The following is a 20,859-nucleotide window of genomic DNA, read 5'->3' as shown; positions in this document are numbered from 1 at the left end:
ATTGTTGTTACTGTGAACGCATCTTCTGCAGATGATATCCTGTTCCCTTTCTTTGTTGATATTTTTCTTTCTTAAACTTTGTTGCTCAGAATATCTTTAATGCTAGCCAAGGAGTCAGGGATTTGGACGTATTTTCATGGACTTCCAAAGCTTTTTTCCCCCAGGTGAGTTAACTGTAAGGAACAGTCATACATTATTCAGGTATTTCAGCTTGTATAACAAATTTTACATTGTATCTTTGAAGCCTTTACTTAAGATTAATTTAAAAAAATTTCTTTTTACCAAAATCGATCTATACAGAGTTCTGCAATTGAGCTTCCCCATAAACCTTTCCCCTCTAATTCTGCCAAAGACTGTATTACTAGTGTAAGTTCAACTTTTACTTGACTTCAAATTTGGTATATCTAACTTTATGACTAGCTTCTCCAACAATTATATACAGGTCTAGCTTTTTCAGAACTTACTTATTTAGGTGGGAGAGTTCCAACCCTATGGCTCTTCTGTTTTTTTCCTAGCCTTGCACAGTGGCCTTTTGAATGTTGGGATGGGATTGCAGGGAGCAAAAATTAACAGTGCAGTTCATCAATTTCATGTGCTGGTGCCCAGGTCTTAAATTTCTGTATAGAATAAAACATGCATTTTAGGATTTCTTGAGAATAACAGACACAGTTCTGTGATTTTAGGTCTATCAGTTCTTTTTATACTGTTTAGTATTAAGAAAAAGGATAGACTTTGCTGTACATTTATTAATTTATATAGTTTCTTTAACTAATCAATAAAATATTAAATATTTTAGGACAGTTCTCCTATATTGCCTTTCAGTGAATAACTTGCAATTATTATAATTATTATTAGTGTTTGCCAAGACTTTTCTCTCACTGTTACCCTGAGTGGTCAAATTGGAAATATTTTTATAACTTAATTAAATGCTCGAGATGTATCATTAAAGACCAGGGAAATTGTTTTTTCACTAAACCTGTGAATATTTGTTTAGTTTTTACATCATGCCATGTAATTTTTAAAAGATCATTTGTACATATGACTAATTTGACTCTTCCATCTATGAAATAGCATCATGTATTTGCTAAAATTGATCATTCACAATGACATTTTTAAATACTGAAAATCTCATGAGTAAAACAGCACAATTTAAAGTTTAGACCTTACTCTCCATTTTTATTTTGAGTGCTTTCTTTGTATTCATATAGTTGTACACATATATAAATTTTTACAAATATGCATGCATGGGTATATAAAATGCATATTTTATTTTAGATTGTAAATCTAAATTTTTCAAGTACTTAAAATTCTCCTTTCCATTAAATTGCCAATATATAAATAAGGAATGTTGGACAAATATGGTACAGTAATTATAGTAAATGTAAATAAATACTGTCCGTAGCACGTATTTGTGTAAGTAAAAATTGATGATTATTCATCACCACAATGAAATTTACAAGATATTATGTGAAGGTTAATAATGGATTTAAAATTTTTTCTGACCAACCATATATTAAAGTCACAGGTATGGAGAATTCTTGAATCCACATTTTTTTAACCTTATGAATTTATTTTTAATTTTCCACTATGTAATGGACATTTCTTTTGGAATGAGACTACTCATAGGGATAGAGCTATTCAGTAATATTTTATCTTGCATAATATGTTAGTGGGTTTTTTCATTTTTATCCTATTTATATCATAACTAAATATTAATTTAATTTTAACCTAATGTTTGAATAAGTGTCCCATTATGATCTTTTACTGTATTTGAATAAAGCAATTTGTAGAGTCTATATTGCTGTATTTAAAAATGCAGTTGAAGTCTGTTTTAAAGAAGTAATAATGACAGTGGAAGAATTTCCAGTGTAGAACTTTCCTTTACATTTAATTGGGAAAAAGAGCAAATATGGGAAGGTTATTATTTCTCTTTATTGCATTCACGTAGGAAGTAATTTCGTCACAGCATTCAGATTCAACAGGAAATTTAGGGTATGTTCCTTTCTTTCATTTTAGAAGTGACTCTTTTATATCCAAATGTATTATATTTATATAAAACCACATCTTTAATGTTAATCTCTCCGCTCTACTAAAATATAATCATCTTTTTCTGTTAAAAGCATTAGTATATCACTGTTTAACAATGGTCTAGCAAATCTAACAAGGCATTTTTATTTGTACTGTATTAAGAAAGTGTGAGTTGTTAAAATTCTATAAGCATTCTTATTTCATTCATAACTAGTAAATATTAACATGTAGCTATATTTCATGCACATTTTTTCATCATTGTTATCTCTGTTTATAGATGAGTCTCCAGAATCCTCATACCTATTTTCTCTATTAATAGTTATAAACGAAAGTACAAGGAAATGAAGATTTAGACTTTTTAACCCATACCGACAGGCAGTAATGCAGTAATAATGATTCAAAATTATTCAGTTGTGGTTCATATAGTAAACTATTTTTGTTTATCCTACTGTTAAATATTTCACTAAAAGATAAAAGTAAAATCAAGTACTACTGTGTTTCTCAAATTATGGTGGACAGAAGCTAGAGGTTCAGTTCCTCTCCTGCTATCTTTTCTTCTCTTCAACTCTATTTTAAATATTGTTCAGAAGTGAATAACTGAAAGATTCTTTAATAGTAGTATTAACCAACCCTTGAGCTATCTTTGGATATGTGTTCTTTTTCTTAATTGATGCATTATGGACTTGCTGTAAAAGCAATTAAGAAGGATGTTGAAAGTGATAATAGATTGTATTTTGTTTACTTTTTTTTCCTATTCAAATTTTCAGGAACCTAAAACTAGTACTGATGACTTTTTCAAAGACATAAACTCCTGCTGCCCACAGGAAGCAACAATGCAAGAGCAGGATATGCCGTTCTTGCGAGGAGGGCCAGGCATGTACAAGGTAGTGAAGACGGGACCTTCCGGTCACAACATCAGAAGCTGCCCTAACCTTAGAGGTATCCCAATTGGAATGTTAGTTCTGGGAAACAAAGTCAAAGCAGTGGGAGAGGTATGGATTCTTGTAGCTTCATGACTTCTAAGATATTCGTTTTTAATATAATACAACCAAAGCATCTCTTTCTTCCAAAGGTTGCCATTTCCATCCCAGGTCTTTAAATGTTAATGTTCTTTATCTTTACCTGTATTGAAAATACTAATGCAATTTTTCTGTGCTTCTTTTTTAATAATTTTATTCTCATAATTATCCTTGTGAAAACAATATTTATATAACAAAGTGATTTGTATTGTATATATAAATGTTCGGTATTTGCAAATATCTTTTCACTATTGCAAATGTGTACTGTACTGTCATGGATGAACAGCACTTTGAAATATTTGCTATGAATCAGTTTGGAGATGTGTTATATTCAAAGGGTTTCATTTCTTCGTTCCCATATATGGGTGTCACTGAAGTCCTGAGCAAATAACATTACTCTTTAGTCAACTGTGGCATTTGCCTCAGCTGATGAGCTTAAAGATGTAGTGTGTCATGCTATTTCTCAGTGTCAGGGTTATTTTCAAGTTGCATTTTAGGCACTACCAACCTAAATAATAGAGAGTATGCTGTGTTAGGACATTTCAGGTGCCAAACAAAGAGCCGTGTGTTTTGGGGTAGCATTTAAAATTATTAAGGGATTATCCTGTGCCTTAAAAAAATATTTTTACTGAAGTCATCAGTGAGCATTATTTTACAAGACTGTTTATTGATTTCTGTCTTACCTCAGGCTGTGGTCTTAATTTCAGAAACTAATTTGATGATAGAGATTTATTGGAATAATTACTCACTTAAACTTTTTGCTGGTTTTCAGCCTGAATGCCCTGAAAGAATCAAGCCAATCAATCATGCTTTTTGTTATGTACTAGGTAACCAATTCTGAAGGTACATGGGTGCAGCTGGATAAGAACAGCATGGTAGAGTTCTGTGAGAGTGATGAAGGAGAGGCATGGTCCTTAGCTAGAGACAGAGGCGGAAACCAGTACCTCCGACATGAAGATGGCAAGTTGGCTTAAATTTGTGATTTATTCCGATTTACCTTTGCAGTACAGAAGTTTAAACTGTACTGTATTTCTTTTGTTGTAAAGAGCTTTTTTGTGTGTTTACTTTTTAAGTAAAATCAAAACTAAAGGTTTAAAAATCTTGCAATTGTTAAAATTCCTATGTAAAATACATAGGTACTAAATGAATACACATAAAAGAAGAGAATTAGAAGGAAATGTGAAACATATGAATTGGTCTTTGTAAAACATGCTTTTCATTTCATTAATACGAATTTAAATGATAATTCTTCTGTGCCAGTTTGGGACTAAACCTTTTACTCTTTCTACCACTAAATGGAAGTTCAGTTTTCAAACCACTGATTGTAGTACTTCTCCCAGGCAATTTCATTCTGTTTGAATTCTGTCTCAGGAAAGGAGCATTGAATATATGCTTAGCTTCTTCTGGGGGTTTCCTATTTTGTTGTTAGAGTTTCAGCTTTAAACTTTATTTTACCGTTTTTCAACAATGATCTCCTTTAATAAAAGATTTTCCTTTTTATCCTCTTCTCTTCATTCTCCTGGTGGCGAAATCTTGTTCAGACCATGTCATCACTTAGGTGAAGCTTTAACTGATTCTCACAGAGTGAAGAGTTACCTCTCATCCTAAAGAACTGAATTCACCACTAGAACAAAAATGATATTATATTGAAGTTAATTTTTATTTCTTCGTACCCAGATTGTGAGTCCCTTGTGGACAGGCACAGGTTTTTTATCTTTGTATTCCTAGTTCTAAAGCAGTTTTCGCACATACTGGTTGCTCACTAAGTTTTCTAACTATACAAGTTGAGTCACAGAAGTATTAGTTAGGACATCACAATGAGTGGATAAACCAAACGTAGACTTTTCTACCAAATCCCAGAATTTATAGGAGAGGGTCAGACAATTAAATGAATATGCGTCTTTATCCAAAAGAGTATAGTTATAATAACCATTATCCAAGAGGTAATATGGCTATAGTATATAAATAGATTCAAGAAAGGTTTGGAATTTGTGTGAATGACAGAGTGCGTTTAGATATATTAACATGGTACATTAAACATTCTCCCCTTTTTCCCCACAGCAAGCCTTTGAGATCAGTTATATAATCTTCATTTTACATTTCTAAGCTCATAGAATTTAAAATGACTTGCCTATGGTCATACCACTGGAAACAGGGCAGGTGAAAGACTTGAACCAGAATCTTCATTCATATTTCAAATGCTGTGCTCATTACACCACACTGCATCAGTAATCCACTGAACCCAATTTGAGAACCTACTTCCTCCCTTGTTTTACAGACCAGTTTTTCTTAGTCAAAGATGATGTCATCCTAAAATAATATCCTGAGATGGTAGAACTATTCTTCATTATGTTTTGAAAAGCAAAAGTCTTCATTTCATGTAAATCAGACATTTTACAAGACAACTTTCCCATTTACAGTATACTTACTACATATATAATTATTACATATTCATAAATTCTTAAACATTTTCATTATATAGGGATATTCAGATATAAATGATAATAACCTAAAGCGAGATCAGCTTTATATAAGACATAATTAAATAATCTGAGAATGGTTTAAGTGACTGTCAGGGTCTTTCTAGCTTAGTAATCATTTTAACTAGCAATGAGCATAATGTGTAAGAGTAGGCTCTGGGACTGGACTGCCAGGGTACAAATGCCAGCTCTTAACTTTTCAGTTGTCTAAATTACCTAATATCTCTGTGCCTTGGTTTTCTCATTTACAAAGTGAAGATACTTTATAAGTTCTATATGAAAGCTAAGTGAAGAAATAACAAAGCTATCAGATGGTAAGGATAGCAGTTGTATTCCCATATACTTAGAAGGTAGAAGGTTCTTTTTAGATAAAATGCTTCTTAAATTAGGATATCGTTTCTACTAAGATATATACTCAACCCGAAAAGAGGTGTGAGAGAAGTTTAAATTTCTCTGTGATCACTTAATGATTTTTTGCCATATATATATATATGGCACAATAAAAGCAAAAAAAAGCAATAATAGCAAATGTTAATAGCACAATAAAAGCAAATTGACTCCATAAGAGCATATCCCATTTCTAAATATTATAGTGATTTTGATTGATGAAAACAAAGATTTTGTCATATACTTTACTTTGTTGGTGTCAGTGACCTAATTGGTAGATCTATTATCAAATCTAACTGTGAGGTTGTTTTAAAATTTAACCATCATAAAAATCTTTCTTGCAATTTTCTCTCTTTATAAATGGAGAATAGCACATAAGAAACTAATTTTATAGATGTTCTTTTTTTTGTAGAACAAGTTCTTCTGGATCAAAATTCTCAAACTCCTCCTCCAAGCCCTTTCTCAGTACAAGCTTTTAATAAAGGGGCAAGTTGCAGTGCCCAAGGATTTGATTATGGACTCGGAAATAATAAAGGTAGGTGTTTTAAGTGAGTCTTTTACTTACCTAACTGTAATATTTTTATTACCTTCTCTTATAACCATTTTTATTACTGTTCACACACAAAACTTTAAGTTTGTTCCTAGAAAACTAACAATCAAAATGTTTACGACAGTGTTCTTTTTACAGTATTGGTTTTATCCATTTTAGCTTAAGTTTATAGTTCTTGCTTACCTGTTCTTATTTTGTAGACACTCATTTTGAATTCACATCGTAAAGATTCTGTGTCACTATATCCAGTAGAAGAACTTTTATCATCCAGTTATTATTAAATGTTAATGAGCAAAAACGAACTTTCCAAAATGATCCATTTAAAATCAAAATATTTTAAGTAATATTTTTAAGTAATATTGCACATCAGCTTTATTAAGCATGTGTGGTTTTCAATGTCTAATCAATTTATCTTAGTTAATTTCGAATGACATGAAAGATAGCTTTGGGTTTGGTATGTATAATGAAACCAAAAAATTGTAAAAACAAAACCGCTAAGCCATATGGATATAAAATGTATACAACTTGTTTTGGTTGCATTAATAGAAGAGACCAGCATCATGGACAGTCCAAATAATAATTATTTTGGAGTAATTTATGCTCGAATTTCATCCAAAATTCCATTTGTATGTAAATTTGGACACATTGACATGCTTTCTTATGAACCTGCTCCTAACTCTTAGCTTCAAAATCGACGATATTGTCAGAAGGTAGCATATAGCTGGACAATGGGTAGGAAGGAGAAGATAGCCTACATGGAAATACTTTTACTTTAAAATGTTATTTAAACTAATTCATGAGATTTGATTTCCAGACACAAATACAGTTGTTTTAATACCTGACTTGCAGAGCAAGTGAAATAATGAAATAGTCAACAAGATACAGAATTACATCTGTATAGAGGAAATATTCAATTTAAAATAAAACCACTTTCTGTTTGATACCTTTATTACTTTCCACAAAGTATTTTTATTAAGAAGGAAGCCTTAGCTACAAGATTTCTTTTTGTCTCTTCCTCCTGCATCGGGTTGCTCTATCCTACAGGCTTGGGTACTATCTGCTTGCTCATTTCTGGTAGCTCAGATTTCAACTAACTTAAACTAGACCTTCATGCTTAAGTAGGGTAAATGCTTTGTGGTGTTTTCTTCATGTCCCTTTCCTTCTGCCGCTCCCAGTCCTTAAATTAAAATCTCAGTGTTTACTTACCACTATATACTTGTATAGTAATCTGTTTTAAAGCCATGTTTAATTCAAATTGTATGCTTTCAGTCTCTAAAATGTCTAAATTGTACTGGTGGCTGTCACATTAAATCAGTCTTTAAAACAGAATTTGTTAAAACATCATAAGAATAGAAACCAACTTTCAATAGAGACAAACATTGCTGAGAACATTTGTTAATAATTAGAAATAATGTATTACTTTTTTAAAGTGATATTGCTAATATTGTTCAAAAATAGCATGTACTTCTTAATAGGCTTTTAAAATATTTAGATGGCGTGAAGAAATATTAAGAAACTTTCATCTGATTAAATATATCTAACCTTTATTTATTATCTTACCTTTAATTGTAGTTCCCATTTTCTTTAACTCTTTATGCTATCCAACATCAAGCAATTGTTTTTTGCAAAAATTCTTTTTCCTTAAAACAATTTTATAAAATTCTTCATCACCTCTAAAATCCTTTTCTAATCTGCAGCATTAATTTTTTTAAGTGAAGAGATGTAGCTTATGTGCACAGTTCTTTCCATATTAATCTGTTTCTTGTTGGTGTTTCATTTAAAATTTTATTTATGAAACTTTATTATATCTAGAAAATATTCCTGGAAAGGTACTGTTTTCCAGTTTCTGCATCAGCTAGTCTGTATATGGTTCCCCCCCACAACCTTTCTTCTTCAGCATCATTTAAACAATTTAATATTTATATTCTCATAAATAAGGAGCTGTCATCCATCCAATATATCATTTCTTATTTTTAAAAGTATTTTTCTGTTAATGTCCTTTGTATTTAATTTTGAAGAAAATATCAGAATTCATGTCTGAGATACTATTCAAATAAGGTACCTCATGTTCCTTTTTTTCTTATAGGTCTTTTATAAATTTTTACATTGCCTATCCGAGCAAAAGAGTTCATGCTTTTAAAAATGTATAATTTCTCTGGCAATAACAACTTTAAAAAAGAGAATATTAATTTATAACTGTAATATAAATGTATTACTAAATTAATAACATATAATTTGCCTCCCTTGAGTCCTACATTGAACTATTCATATTATTTGCATATTTTCTGCATGAAGTGTACTGCGTATGAGGCAGGGTGATAATAGTCAATGTCAGGTACTGCACAGAAGACATCATCGACTTAGATCTTCCTTTATACTTGTATGGTATTGAATCAACTTATCATACTTACCTCATAGACTCTGTATCCTCTCATGCTGCTGCTAGATGTTGTATATGAATTTAAATGGATTTGTTTTTGTAAGTGGGCCATTATATAAAATTTGTTGGGGTGCTTCCATTATTAAAACAACATACAACATTCGGTCCCTAATTTGAGAATAACAGTCACCAACTTCCACAACAGTTCTGAATTGGCATTGTTTTATTTAGTGTTTAACTTTATCTGAATGTCATAAAGCACCATTTACTTTGCCATTTTGGATGTTAATTGATAACAAGTTGTAGTTTTGACTGTTTTGCCCACTGCAGGTGACCAACTGAGTGCCATATTGAATTCCATTCAGTCACGGCCCAATCTCCCAGCTCCTTCCATCTTTGATCAAGCTGCAAAACCTCCCTCTTCCCTAGTCCACAGCCCATTTGTGTTCGGACAGCCCCTTTCCTTCCAGCAGCCTCAGCTTCAGAGTAAGTCTTGTCAGCCTTACCTGCCTCATCAAACCATTTCTGAAGCTTTGTTCTGAGTTGTTTATCAGTTACTAATTATTTATCAACTCACCTAACTGGTTTTATTTAATGAGGACGTTATCCCTTCCCACATTTTTGAAGCACTTAAGCTATTCTGACCTACGACATTCTGCAGCTAAGACATTTGTTTTTAATCACATTTTTTTATTAAGTGTAGTTATTAAAATATGACTTTTATGTTTTCTATTCTAATTCCAGAATAAGCAAATCACACTATAAAATATATTAAGAAAACATTGATTTAAAAAAAATTTTATAATATGCACGACTATGGTAAGCGTCAGTTATAAGGATAACTTTCATTGTTTTACACCGAATTTTTGTTACTTAGAGATGCCCCAAGAGAATGAACCTATTTCACTATACCAGTGGGTGGAGGAGAGGCTGTACTGGGCAGGTTTGTTTGTTTCTTTTAAGTGAATTTGGTGTCTGTGAAATGTATAGCAACTTAGGTTTCCAAATGTTCTCACAGTGTTGTTTCTTCTCTTGCTTTTTGTTGTTGTTGTTGTTCTTGTTCTTGTTCTTAATAAGTTAAACCAATCAGTTGATTCCAGTTCTGCCTTCTAGGATTGTTCTATCCCTTTATCCATGATAGTAATTCATACTGATCTGGAAAACAGACCCAAAACAAATTACATTTACCTGAGTCTTCTTTTTTCTTAATAAGCTCCTGAGGCTTCCCCATAAACTTCTCAAACCTCCTAGTATGACAACAATATGCTCTTCTTGGCCTTCAGTTCACATATTGGCTATACAGTGTATAAACACACTCACTGAATTGAGAGAGTTTTTGGAAGCCTCAGCTTGTACACCCATTTGTTTGAATTCAAATGCATGACCTCTTCGCTTTACTTTAGTAAAATACATCCACACTTAGATCTAAGTTATTTTTCAACAAAAATACTTTTATAGCTATTATTAGGATTACTTAAGAGAATGCCAGCTGGTTTAGTTTTTATTAGGAACCAGGGTAGTGTATAGTTAGCAAATGATGTTATTCATTATGATATTATTACCTGTCTTCGGAAAAGAGTATACAAGAGTATACTTTTTAGGTTTGCACTATACATTAGGCAAGTTCAATTAATGAAATTAGTTTGTAAATATAAGTATCAATTTCTAGATAATCATCTCTATTCGTGTGTAATATTCACTTTAATGTCTCTTAAAAGAACAATTTCAAGGAAACATAATAGTGTCATGTGTGTGAAATAGTTTTTTCTTCCTTGATAAGCATTATAGAAGAATGAAAGAGAAGTGAAGACTTAGTTTACCCATTTAATGGAGTGACAGACACTTTACATTTAGATATACCCAGGTTGCAGGAAGTTTTAAAGGTAAGGACAAGGAAGTAAAAGGGAAAAAACCATCATAACCAGGCAGAAAATTCATATTAAATATAAAATTGTAAAAGAGAAATTACCCTGATAAAGTCATAGTGGCAGCAGACAAGAGAACTAAGGAATAAGAACCGTTTTGTTCTACCTAAAGGGTTATTGCAAGTCTTCTTGAAAACTTCTCTAAAAAAAAGTATAATTACTGGTTTTATTTTACCAAATTACTTAATAAAATATTGTAAAACAAAATGTAAAGACCATAAGAAAATCAGATTTGCCTCTCTTAAAGGATAATAGGTTTCTAACTGACATTGTGTCAATATAATTTTGTTCATATTGTGTCTAAGTGTTATCAGTACCACCACTTCCTTTACCACCATCTTGGAGCAAATTTGAAATCATGGCCTAGAAATGTCTCAAAATTACCAGTTTTCTGAATCATTACTTGCGTGTACTCCAATGATACAGACTTCTTATTCTCAGCAGAATATCACTGAAGTTTGACTACCCAATTCCAGAAATCAGAAGGCTTAATCTTTAGCACAACTAAAAACAAGTATGGAATCTAAAAATAGTTTAATGTTTTATAGATATATTAGAATTGTAGTAAGTACATCATAGGAGAATTAAATATGGCAGAGTTAAAACTACCTAAGATATTCTTTCCTGAATTTCACTGCCGTCCATCACACTAGCATTTCATCTTGCTTTAGAAGATGGCTTATTTATACTGAACTTCCCTTTACTAATTAGTAAAATGAGAATCATTTTTGTCTTACACTTTTGTGATTCTAAAATATTGTATCAAATATTATGTATAGAAGACTGTATTTACTAGTTCTTGCTTATTCTGATAAGTCCACTATGTACTTACTACTGTGGAGCACTTTAGTACATCCTCATTTGAGATAATGTCTCCATTTTACAGTTAAGGAGACGGAGGCTTAAAGAGGATAAATGATATGCCCTAGAAATATACATAGTAAATGGTAGAGTCAGAACATGAGCCGAGTTCTCCTGACTACAAAGGAGGCCATGTTTTTAAATATCTAGCTTTGCCTACTAATAAATAATGTAAAAATTTGTTCTTTAATATATAGTTTTTACATTTCTGTTTCCATTTGGTTCTAGCCTCCAGAGTATTAGCTTGGTTTGGATTGGTTATTTTCCCCTTCATAGTTTAAGAATGTAGCATGGTTTAAAAGGAAAAGGTTTCCTAAATACTGTAACTCAAGTTCCCAGCTAAGTAGATGGCATACATAAAGTAGGGACATACATAAACTGCTCCACATGTCAACTTTATGAGCATTATTAATCAGTATTTCTTTAGTTTTTTTTTTCCCCTGAAGCATAGGGTTTTTTTTAAATTAATCTTTGGAATTGAAAATAATCTGGCACATTAAATTCATTTGGTAATTTTTTTAAGTTGCAAAATTATTTTATACATGCACACATACATATATACATAGAAATTACTTCACCTGTTATTCTAGTGAAATAGAATAATTATAGAAATAAAAGTCACACAGTTTCCTTGTCTTACCATATTTATATGTGTGCAAAGGCATGAGAGAGAAGAGAGATGTGTATATAAACTTTTCCTTTACTGTTCCATAATTTACTTTTTTATTTCAAAAGTATTTATGTAGGTTTTAGAATTGGTAAGCAATTTGGCAGTAAGTTTGTAGTGGACTGAGGTGGGGAATGATATAGGTGCCCGCTTTCTTTTAAGAATATTACATTCTGTATTTTCATTATCTTTCCTCATTTCTTTTGAAAGCATCGTTTTATTTGTCCCATATCCTCTGACAATATCTTATACATCATAAGCATTCAGGGAGTATTTATTGACTGGAAATGCCTAAGATGATCATTTCTTCAGTGTAAGCTATGAGTTTAAGATCATGTGTTTCTTGTTATCTTATGGTTGATATTCCTGTCCTTACTCAGAGTACATCTTCAAAATAGAGGAAGAATACTTCAGTAGTAATTAAATTTAACTATAATGTGATGATGTGATATCTAATAATTCTGAGTTTATACTGATGGAATTTTACAAAAGATCCTCCAGCTGAAAAACTGTATTTCACATGACTCTGTTTAATATAAACATTTTCTAGCTACTGTCCAAGGAGCTAAATAATTTGCTTTTATTTTTTTTGTAGAAAGAAATGGTAAATAGAACATTAAGACAGTTTACGATTCTCCCAGAGATTTTAAATAGGTAAACATATAATATATATATCAAAGTATGTCGTACTTTCAAGCCCAGATATGAGAGCTTTAGGTTACTTTGCAACGAGTTTTTCTGTTATACCCATAATCACATTCTCAAGTGAGACAAAACTTTTGCTAAATGTGACAAAAGAGTCCACCTGAGTATCTGCATGCATATTGGTTTGTGTTCAGGAATACTAACATATACTAAAGCACTGTGTTTACTTACTTAGCTTATAAAGATGTAGTGATGGAAAGCCTTAAGCTCAGATTTCCTTTCCAGCCACTTATTTAGTTAAGTTACTTGATGCATCTGAGCCCTTTTTACCTCCTCCATAAAATGAGGTGCCTAATAAACGTTATCTGTTGATATTGATATTGCCTTTTGATGCAAACATTTAACATCTCTCATGCTCCAAGGAAAAGTGGAGGAAATCACAGTCTCAGGGAGAGCAGTCTATTCTCTGTGGAGTGAGTTGCAGGAAAGGCACAAATGAGGTTTCCTAGCTACTCCTCAGTACATTTTCACAGCTTAACTTCATTATTCGCTTTGAGATTAATTCTTCCTATGGTAACACTACATTCAGATGTTAGTATGAATATCAGTGTAAAAGCCAGGTTTTTTTCTAAGACTTAGACTTCATTTTTATCCTGGATTATAATCCCAGCCCAGAATCTGTCTACTTATTTGCTTGCCTGGTGTGAGCTGTGGCATGGATGGAGCCCTTGACTTGGGAAGGAGACCTGTGTTTTAGGCTCTGTTCTCCCTCCAGTTAGTTTTGTGACACTAAGCTGATTTCTCATACCCTTTTCCTCTTTATAATTTTTGTTAAGGAAAATTAAAGGATGATATCAACAAAGATTTCATAAAATCAAATAGTCAAGTGCAGTAAAACTTTTCATACTTGAACCGATAGCATCTGTCCCAATGGCCAATATATTTATTTCAGTTTGGGCTCTAACATCACTAGCATCCCTACAAATCCTTGTCATTTCAGTCATGGGCCAGAATTTATCTTGACTCAGTGTCTCCATCTTCTCTGTGGTAGGAAAGCTTCGACGCATGTTCCTTTCCCTCTTCATCAGTCCTCACTTCATCCTAGGAATTTAGACCACAGAGAATGCTGCTGTTGTTTATAAGACAGTGTGCCTGAGTGCATCTGTTTGCTTTCTCCTGACCAGATCTGACCTTTTGTCTCTCTCTCCCTTTGCTCCCATCTCCTTACTGGCTACTAAATTTATTCCACCCTTTATTACCATTTTTCTTCAGATGGGTCATTTATTCTTCCATCATTTATTTACCTGCGTTTGTTAAATATCTAGTCTATGCTAGGCTATAGGGCGCAATAACGTAAAGAAAATATTATCACTGATCTTGAAGGGCTTTTGGAATACTGAGGAAGGCAGCCATGTTGAAAAACATGATGGTATTATTTTAAGTCTGCGGGAGCAATATTCACAGAATGCATTGGAAACATAGGAGAAGAAGCTGCTGACTCAGCTAGGAAAGGTTAGAGAAGGCACTAGATAAAGAGATGGCCCCTAATCAGAGTGTTGAAGGACTCATAGGAATTTATCAGGCAGCAGTGGGGGTGGGGAAGGAGGTTACAGGTGTCTTTCCTCTCTAAGAATAGCATGAGCTAAGTTTTGGGGATTCATTGACTCAAAAATATTTACTGACCACCATCTACATGTCAGACACTCTTCTAAGTACTGGTCATGCAAAGAGTCCAGTTTGGGAGGCTTTCATAGTAATCCAGGTGAGATACGATGGTGGCTTTACCAGAGTAGTAGCCTAAGAGATGGTATTAAATCATGGAATATTGGATATATTTTGAAGGGGAATCGACAGGATTTGCCTAAAGATTCAATAAGCAATGAGAATACCAAAATAGTGGAGGGCAAATCTAAGATTTTTGCCTAGGCATTTGGAAGAATGTAATTTCCATTTAATATGGGGACTGTAGGAGAACTGGGTCTGGAGGGCAATAACAAAGGCTTAATTTTGGACATTATATTGGTAAGCTACTGTTGCATAACAAACCACCCCAAAACGTAATGACTTAAAACAAGCACTCTTTTGCTCACAGTTCTGTGGGTTAGCAGAGTAGGCTGGGTTCAGCTGGGTAGTTGTTGTGATCTTGCCTGGGATCCTTCATGCATCTGTAGGTCAGCCAGGCTGGCATGAAAAGGGTGACTAGGCCAAATATCTCTTGTCATTCAGTGGGCTGACCTGGGTGTGTTTGCATGGACATTGCAGGATTCTGCGAAAACAAAAGCATGCACGGTCTTTTGAGGCTTAGGCTTGACACTGACACAGCATCACACATGCCATACTCTGTTGGTCAAAGCAGGACACTTATGTTCAAGGATGGAGAAATAGACTTCACTTCTTGATTAGAGTTGCTGCAAAGGGGCATGGTACAGGGATAGGAATAATTGTCACTGTGTTTGCAAATGATCAGATTTGTTAAGTTTGAGGTTCCTTTTAAGTCCAGTGGAGATATCAAGTTGAGATCGATGTAAGACCCTGGAGTTCATGGGAACTGTCTGGGCAGGACACATAAGTTGGGAGTTCACTGGCTTATAGCAGAATAATTTGAGAGTTGCCCTAAGGGTGGATTAAAGCAGCAGGAAAGTAGGTATAGGGAGGAAAGAGAAGATGCCTAACGACTGAGCGCTGGGGCACTTCAGGGTTTAGACATGGGAGAGAGGAGGAGAAATCAGCAAAAGAGACTGACAAGTGGCCATAGAAATAGGAGGAAAACCGAGTCATTATGGTGTTTCTGGAAGCCAAGTGAAGAAAGTATTTCAAGGAAATAGTGACAAGCTGTATCAGATGTTGCTGATGGGTCAGGTAAAGTGAGGATTGAGAAGGGACCATTGGATTTAGCAACGTGGAGGTCACTGATGATCTTGATGAGAGCAACTCTAGTCGGATGAGATGCCAAAGCTCCATTAGAGTGGGTTCAAGAGAAAAGGGGGAAGAGAAATTGGAGACAGTTATTATAGATAAATTTGTCAAGTTTTACTGTAAAGGGAAGGAAAACACATAAAGTGAAACCAGGGCAGAGGATGTGAGATCTGGAGAGATTTTTGTTTGGTTTGGTTTTTAATGGGGAAAAGGTAACATCAGGGTTGTTTTTTAATGAGAATGATCCAATAGAGAGAAAAATTGCTGGTGCAGGAGAGAGGGGAGGACTGCTGGAACAGTATTCATCCGTGGGAGAGGGGATGGGATGTAGCGCAAAGGGGAAAGGTTGGCCAAGTAGGAGCAGAAATAGGTGATCCATCATAACAGGAGAGGAAAGAATGTATAGTGTTAGCAGCTTGAGAATGTTGTCCATTTGTGTTTTGTTTTGTTTGTTTTCTCAGTAAAATAGGAAGCCGTCATCAGCTCAGAGTTAGCATGGGGAAAGTGTTGGTGGTTTGAGGAAAGAGAAGCTATGAAATGGTAATCGCTAACACATGGCAGTCATTTACCACATAACAGGCACCATTTTAACCACTTCCAATGAATCAACTCATTTGATTATGTTAGGAAACATGATTCACTTGAGAAACTTCATGCGTTTGTAGCTTAGAGTGTTAGTGTCCTCGTGGCGGTTTCTTACACTAGAGAGGGTGGGGCCACATCATGAAGGGTCTTGTAAGCCACTCTTAGTAGTTTAGACTTTGTCCTGTGAGTAGTGAGTAAAATGGAGGGAGCAGATGAAGGCATATATACTTCTGCAGAATTTTAAACAAAAAGAATGATATGCTCAGTCTTACATTTGTGAAAGATAACTAAAAATATTATGAAAAAGGTTCTGGAGAAAGGGAGAGCGTTAGAGGCAGGGATTCCAGAGAAGAGCTGAGTAGGGCTTATACTAAGGTAAATTACAGTGGACGTATAGAAGAAGGGACAAGTTTAGAAACACGTAGGCAGTAAAATTGTACAGGACTTGCTAATCACAGTTGAAGGAGCCAGTCTAGAACGGCGTCCATTTTTCTGTCTTTGTTTTGAAAGATTATATGCTTACCTAATGCCAATACACAAAATAAAAAGCAGATTTTAAGAAAAAATGAGTTCAATTGGGTAACTTAGCCTCCAGTAAGCTGTAATATAATTCGAATGTGGGAAACATACTTAGCATTTGTGTAACTGAAGATGGCATTGTTGACTGACAGTTTGAAAATACATCATTACAGATTTTTATCCATCTTCCTTTCTGCATTTGTATCATATGGATGAATGTTATATTCTAGTGAAAAGCTTATTTCTATTTTAGCCTTAAGTTGGAAATTTTGTTCTAGCTGTCATTCTTTTATAATTCATTTAGTGTACTAACATTTATATAAGTAAATTTTAGTTCCTATTCTGTGTCTTAAGCTCTTTTTCTTCTGATACATTTGGTAGGATTCCACATTCTGTTAGTGCTTATACATATCTGCATTTATGTGTGTATATATTTTTTAAGATATAGAAAGAAACCTAATTCTATAGATCCTTCACAAACAATGATAATAACATTTTGTCAAGTTTACAGTAGAATGACAGGAGCAGTGTTTCTGACTTTCTTCACTCAATTTAAACCCTGGTAATTGTACATTTGCATTCTTCTCTGAATAGTACTACAGATATTTTGACAAATAGACTCTTAACACACGCAGTAAATGGTTAAGCTTAACGTATAATTCAGATATTCTGGAAATTACTTATTTTAAAACTATTTATTTTAAAAAATATAAAAAACTAGTTTATTGGTTAGTGAGGAGACAATATATAAACTATACCTTCACCCTGGCCAAAAGATGTGAGCAACCAAACAACATGCAGATAAGGAATAAGTACAATTAAGTGTAAGTATTATTCCCACGTCTGTCTATTGATGTTTTGGAGGATTTAGAATAAGATGATAGTGATGATAATTACGTCCTCTAGCCAGCAGCTGCCTGGACTGACAGCTTTAAATGCAAATTCACTGGGTATAATCCGAAGAAAATGAAAACACTTACTCGAAAAGATACACGTACTCCAGTGTTCATAGCAGCATTGTTTATAATTGCCAAGGTATGGAAGCAACCTAAGTGCCATCAACAGGTGAATGGATGAAGAAGATCATTACTTCGTTGTTGACTCAAACCTGAAAGAGTATACGCCCCTTTCTAAATCTCAGAACTGCAGTTTTGTGTACTGCCACCAGATGGTGACAGGTGCCTTGATTCTTCCAGTGTATTGTCCCAATAACAAGGTCAAGGTCCTAATACAGCAAAACCACAATTTGTCTTTGTCCAACTGAAATGAGAATGCTTTCCTTATTAAAAAGAAAAGTTATACTGTTTTATTATTATCATTAGCCTAGGGAACAATTTCTTTAAATACAATTTACAATGAGCTCAGAGTTTCTATGACCAGAGAATGAATGAAGTACCCCAGGGAACTTGATACTCGGGATTTAAAACAAAGAAAACAAAGAATAAATGACACATAAAGAACCGTATTGTTAATAATGGGATACTTTATACCAAACAAACAACGTTGACTTCAAATGAGTACTGGAGGAAAAAATCCAGCTTTTTATATTGTTTTAAACATTATTCTCCTTAGTTAACTATACTATGACAAAAAAATCAAAATTCTACAGACATTAATTTAATGATTGTTTTATCTATAAAGCAAGGTAAAAAGGAGCATGATTAATCTTCATCAGATGTCTAAAAGTTGATCAGTTTTTTCTTCTGTGCATAGATAGCAAAGTATCTCTTAAGAATTACTTCCCTTTTTAAATTGAAAGATATAAATCTTTTAAAAAGTTAACTATTTCAAAGTATTTTAAACTTGAGCTTGTGAAAATTAAATGTCTAGAACAAGTGTTGTGTGAAATCACAGCTTACTGTACTTAGGCATTTAACAGTAACCTTTTGTAGACTGTCAAAAGATGTTTCTTTCATCTTATTCACTTTGAATCATACCTAGGAATCCAGTCTCTTTAAGTTTTGTAACATGTTGGAAAGACTTCAAGGATGATTTGGCTTCAAAACTTTTTCCAGGAGTTTGTCCTTAAACCTCTAACATCTTATCTAATAAGTGTCCATGTAGTTTTGTACATTTATGTGACGGGTGCTTTTAACTAAGATAGTATCTGATTTCCTGCTCCTGTGTCCTCCTGCTAAACCCAGTCTTCACAGATATTAGTGACCAAGCTACGAGACTGCATCTTTACATTGGCAGTTTGAATCGGCCTTGAATTCCAATCAAAAGCTGGCACTCTCCTAACTGACATTTTCAGTGAGAGTTGCAGAGTAAGTATTATATGAGATTGAAATAGCATAAGACCTCATTTTGCAGTTCCTGGTGCCTTTGAGTTTTACCCACTTTAAAAAGAAGAATGCTCAAAAATATTAAAATTTTAACATTTCTTTAACTTAGAGGAACGTGACTTGTTGGCATGTGTCTCCATCCCTCCATCCACTCCTACCATTCTCTCTTGAACCAACTACAGGGGTGTTTGCAGTTGTCCTTATCCACAGAAATTGCTCTATTCAGTTTTTGACTTTTGTTTTGCTAAGTTCAACTGTCAGTTCTAAGATTTCATTTTACTTGCTCTGTTGGCAGTGTTTGACAGGATTGATCTTTCTCTTTTCCTTGAAACACCTTCTTCCTTTGCCTTGCTGGATGTCTCCTACCTCAGCTCTTCATGTCCAATCTCTTTTCTACATCCTCGTCTATTCTGTATTCCTAGGACTGTCCCAGGGGTTTGGTCTCTTCTAGGCCTTGCTGCCTAAGTTGTCTTATCCAGGCATGGAGTATTGCCCAAAATCTGCGTGCTTGTTACTCTCAGGTTTATCACCGCTCCATCTAGGGTGTATTTGTTCATTGTCTCTCTCCTTTTACTGGAAGATAAGTTCCATAAGAGTAGGGACTTCATTTCTGTTCATCATCTTATGCTCAATTCCTAGGACAATGTCTGACACATAATACATACTCAGTACCTTATATGGAAGGATTCTTGGTTTTATGAATAGTTCATCTTTAATCTTGGCCATAATAATGAATCAGTCAACTATTACTTTTTCTGTTTTGAGAAAACTGTGTGTTGTATTCATTTTTTTAATTTCAGTAATGTTAAGAAAGTTGTCTCCTTATTACCTGAATTTATTTCAGCTCACTTGATTACATTTATTTTCATTGCCACGAGTTAAAATTTTAAATAGTGGATTTATTTTCAGATTTAGATAGAGATTTTTTTTTTTAGCATACTGCTTTTGAAAGACCACTTTAAAGGTTCTGTTAATTTTTTGAAGAAAGATAATTTTTTTTTAATTTTAAGTACTTCATTTTCTGCATGGTGAATCATTAATGTGTCTAACATTTTCAGTGACTTGTAAATCTTTTTTGCTTTGTGTTGTGAGACTTTTTATAAACAGAATTTGATATCTCAGTAATAAGATTGACAAAACAAACACCAAATATTGGGATTAGCACTAACATTTTTTACTGAGGATGGACTCAGAAAAGTAGTTGACCATAAATGTCAACTTGGGTCCATTCTGAGATACATACTGGAAAAATTATAGTCATGTGTCCATACAGAAAAACAGGTGACAATAGGTTAAACTGTAAGTAACATCTCTTTATCTCCCACTATTTACAAAAAAAAATTACTTATAAACTTTCATTTATAAGTAAGTGAGCACCAAATTAAGGAAAACTGAGTTAAAGAAATATTAGTCTGAAAAGAAATGCTCAAATTTGATTTATCAGTGCTATGAATGTTATTTAACTTTTAGGCTAGCACATTTGGCGCTGTCGCTATTAGTCTAAATTAATTAATTTGACCTTTGTATTCAGTTTTTAATTTTAGAGAAATAATAAACTTGCTGGAAAATTTAGCAGAATATAAACTTTTGAATAAGTTAGTAGTCGCGCATA

General features: G+C 33.5%; 1 protein-coding gene across 1 annotated transcript in view; it reads left to right on the top strand.

Moving 5' to 3' along the window:
• The window catches only part of MYCBP2 (MYC binding protein 2), a 273,476-nt gene that overhangs the window by 201,449 nt on the left and 51,168 nt on the right, over positions 1-20,859 (top strand). The window contains exons 53-55 of the mRNA XM_030838623.3: positions 2,796-3,020; positions 3,875-4,007; positions 6,327-6,449. Of these exons, the coding sequence (XP_030694483.1) occupies positions 2,796-3,020; positions 3,875-4,007; positions 6,327-6,449 (481 nt within the window). The remainder of the gene's footprint in view (positions 1-2,795; positions 3,021-3,874; positions 4,008-6,326; positions 6,450-20,859) is intronic.

Source organism: Globicephala melas, chromosome 18 (assembly GCF_963455315.2).
Source record: "Globicephala melas chromosome 18, mGloMel1.2, whole genome shotgun sequence".
Classification (NCBI taxonomy): Eukaryota; Metazoa; Chordata; class Mammalia; order Artiodactyla; family Delphinidae; genus Globicephala; species Globicephala melas.
Note: the sequence above shows the minus strand (reverse complement) of the source record. Positions and strands in the feature narration are given on the sequence as shown.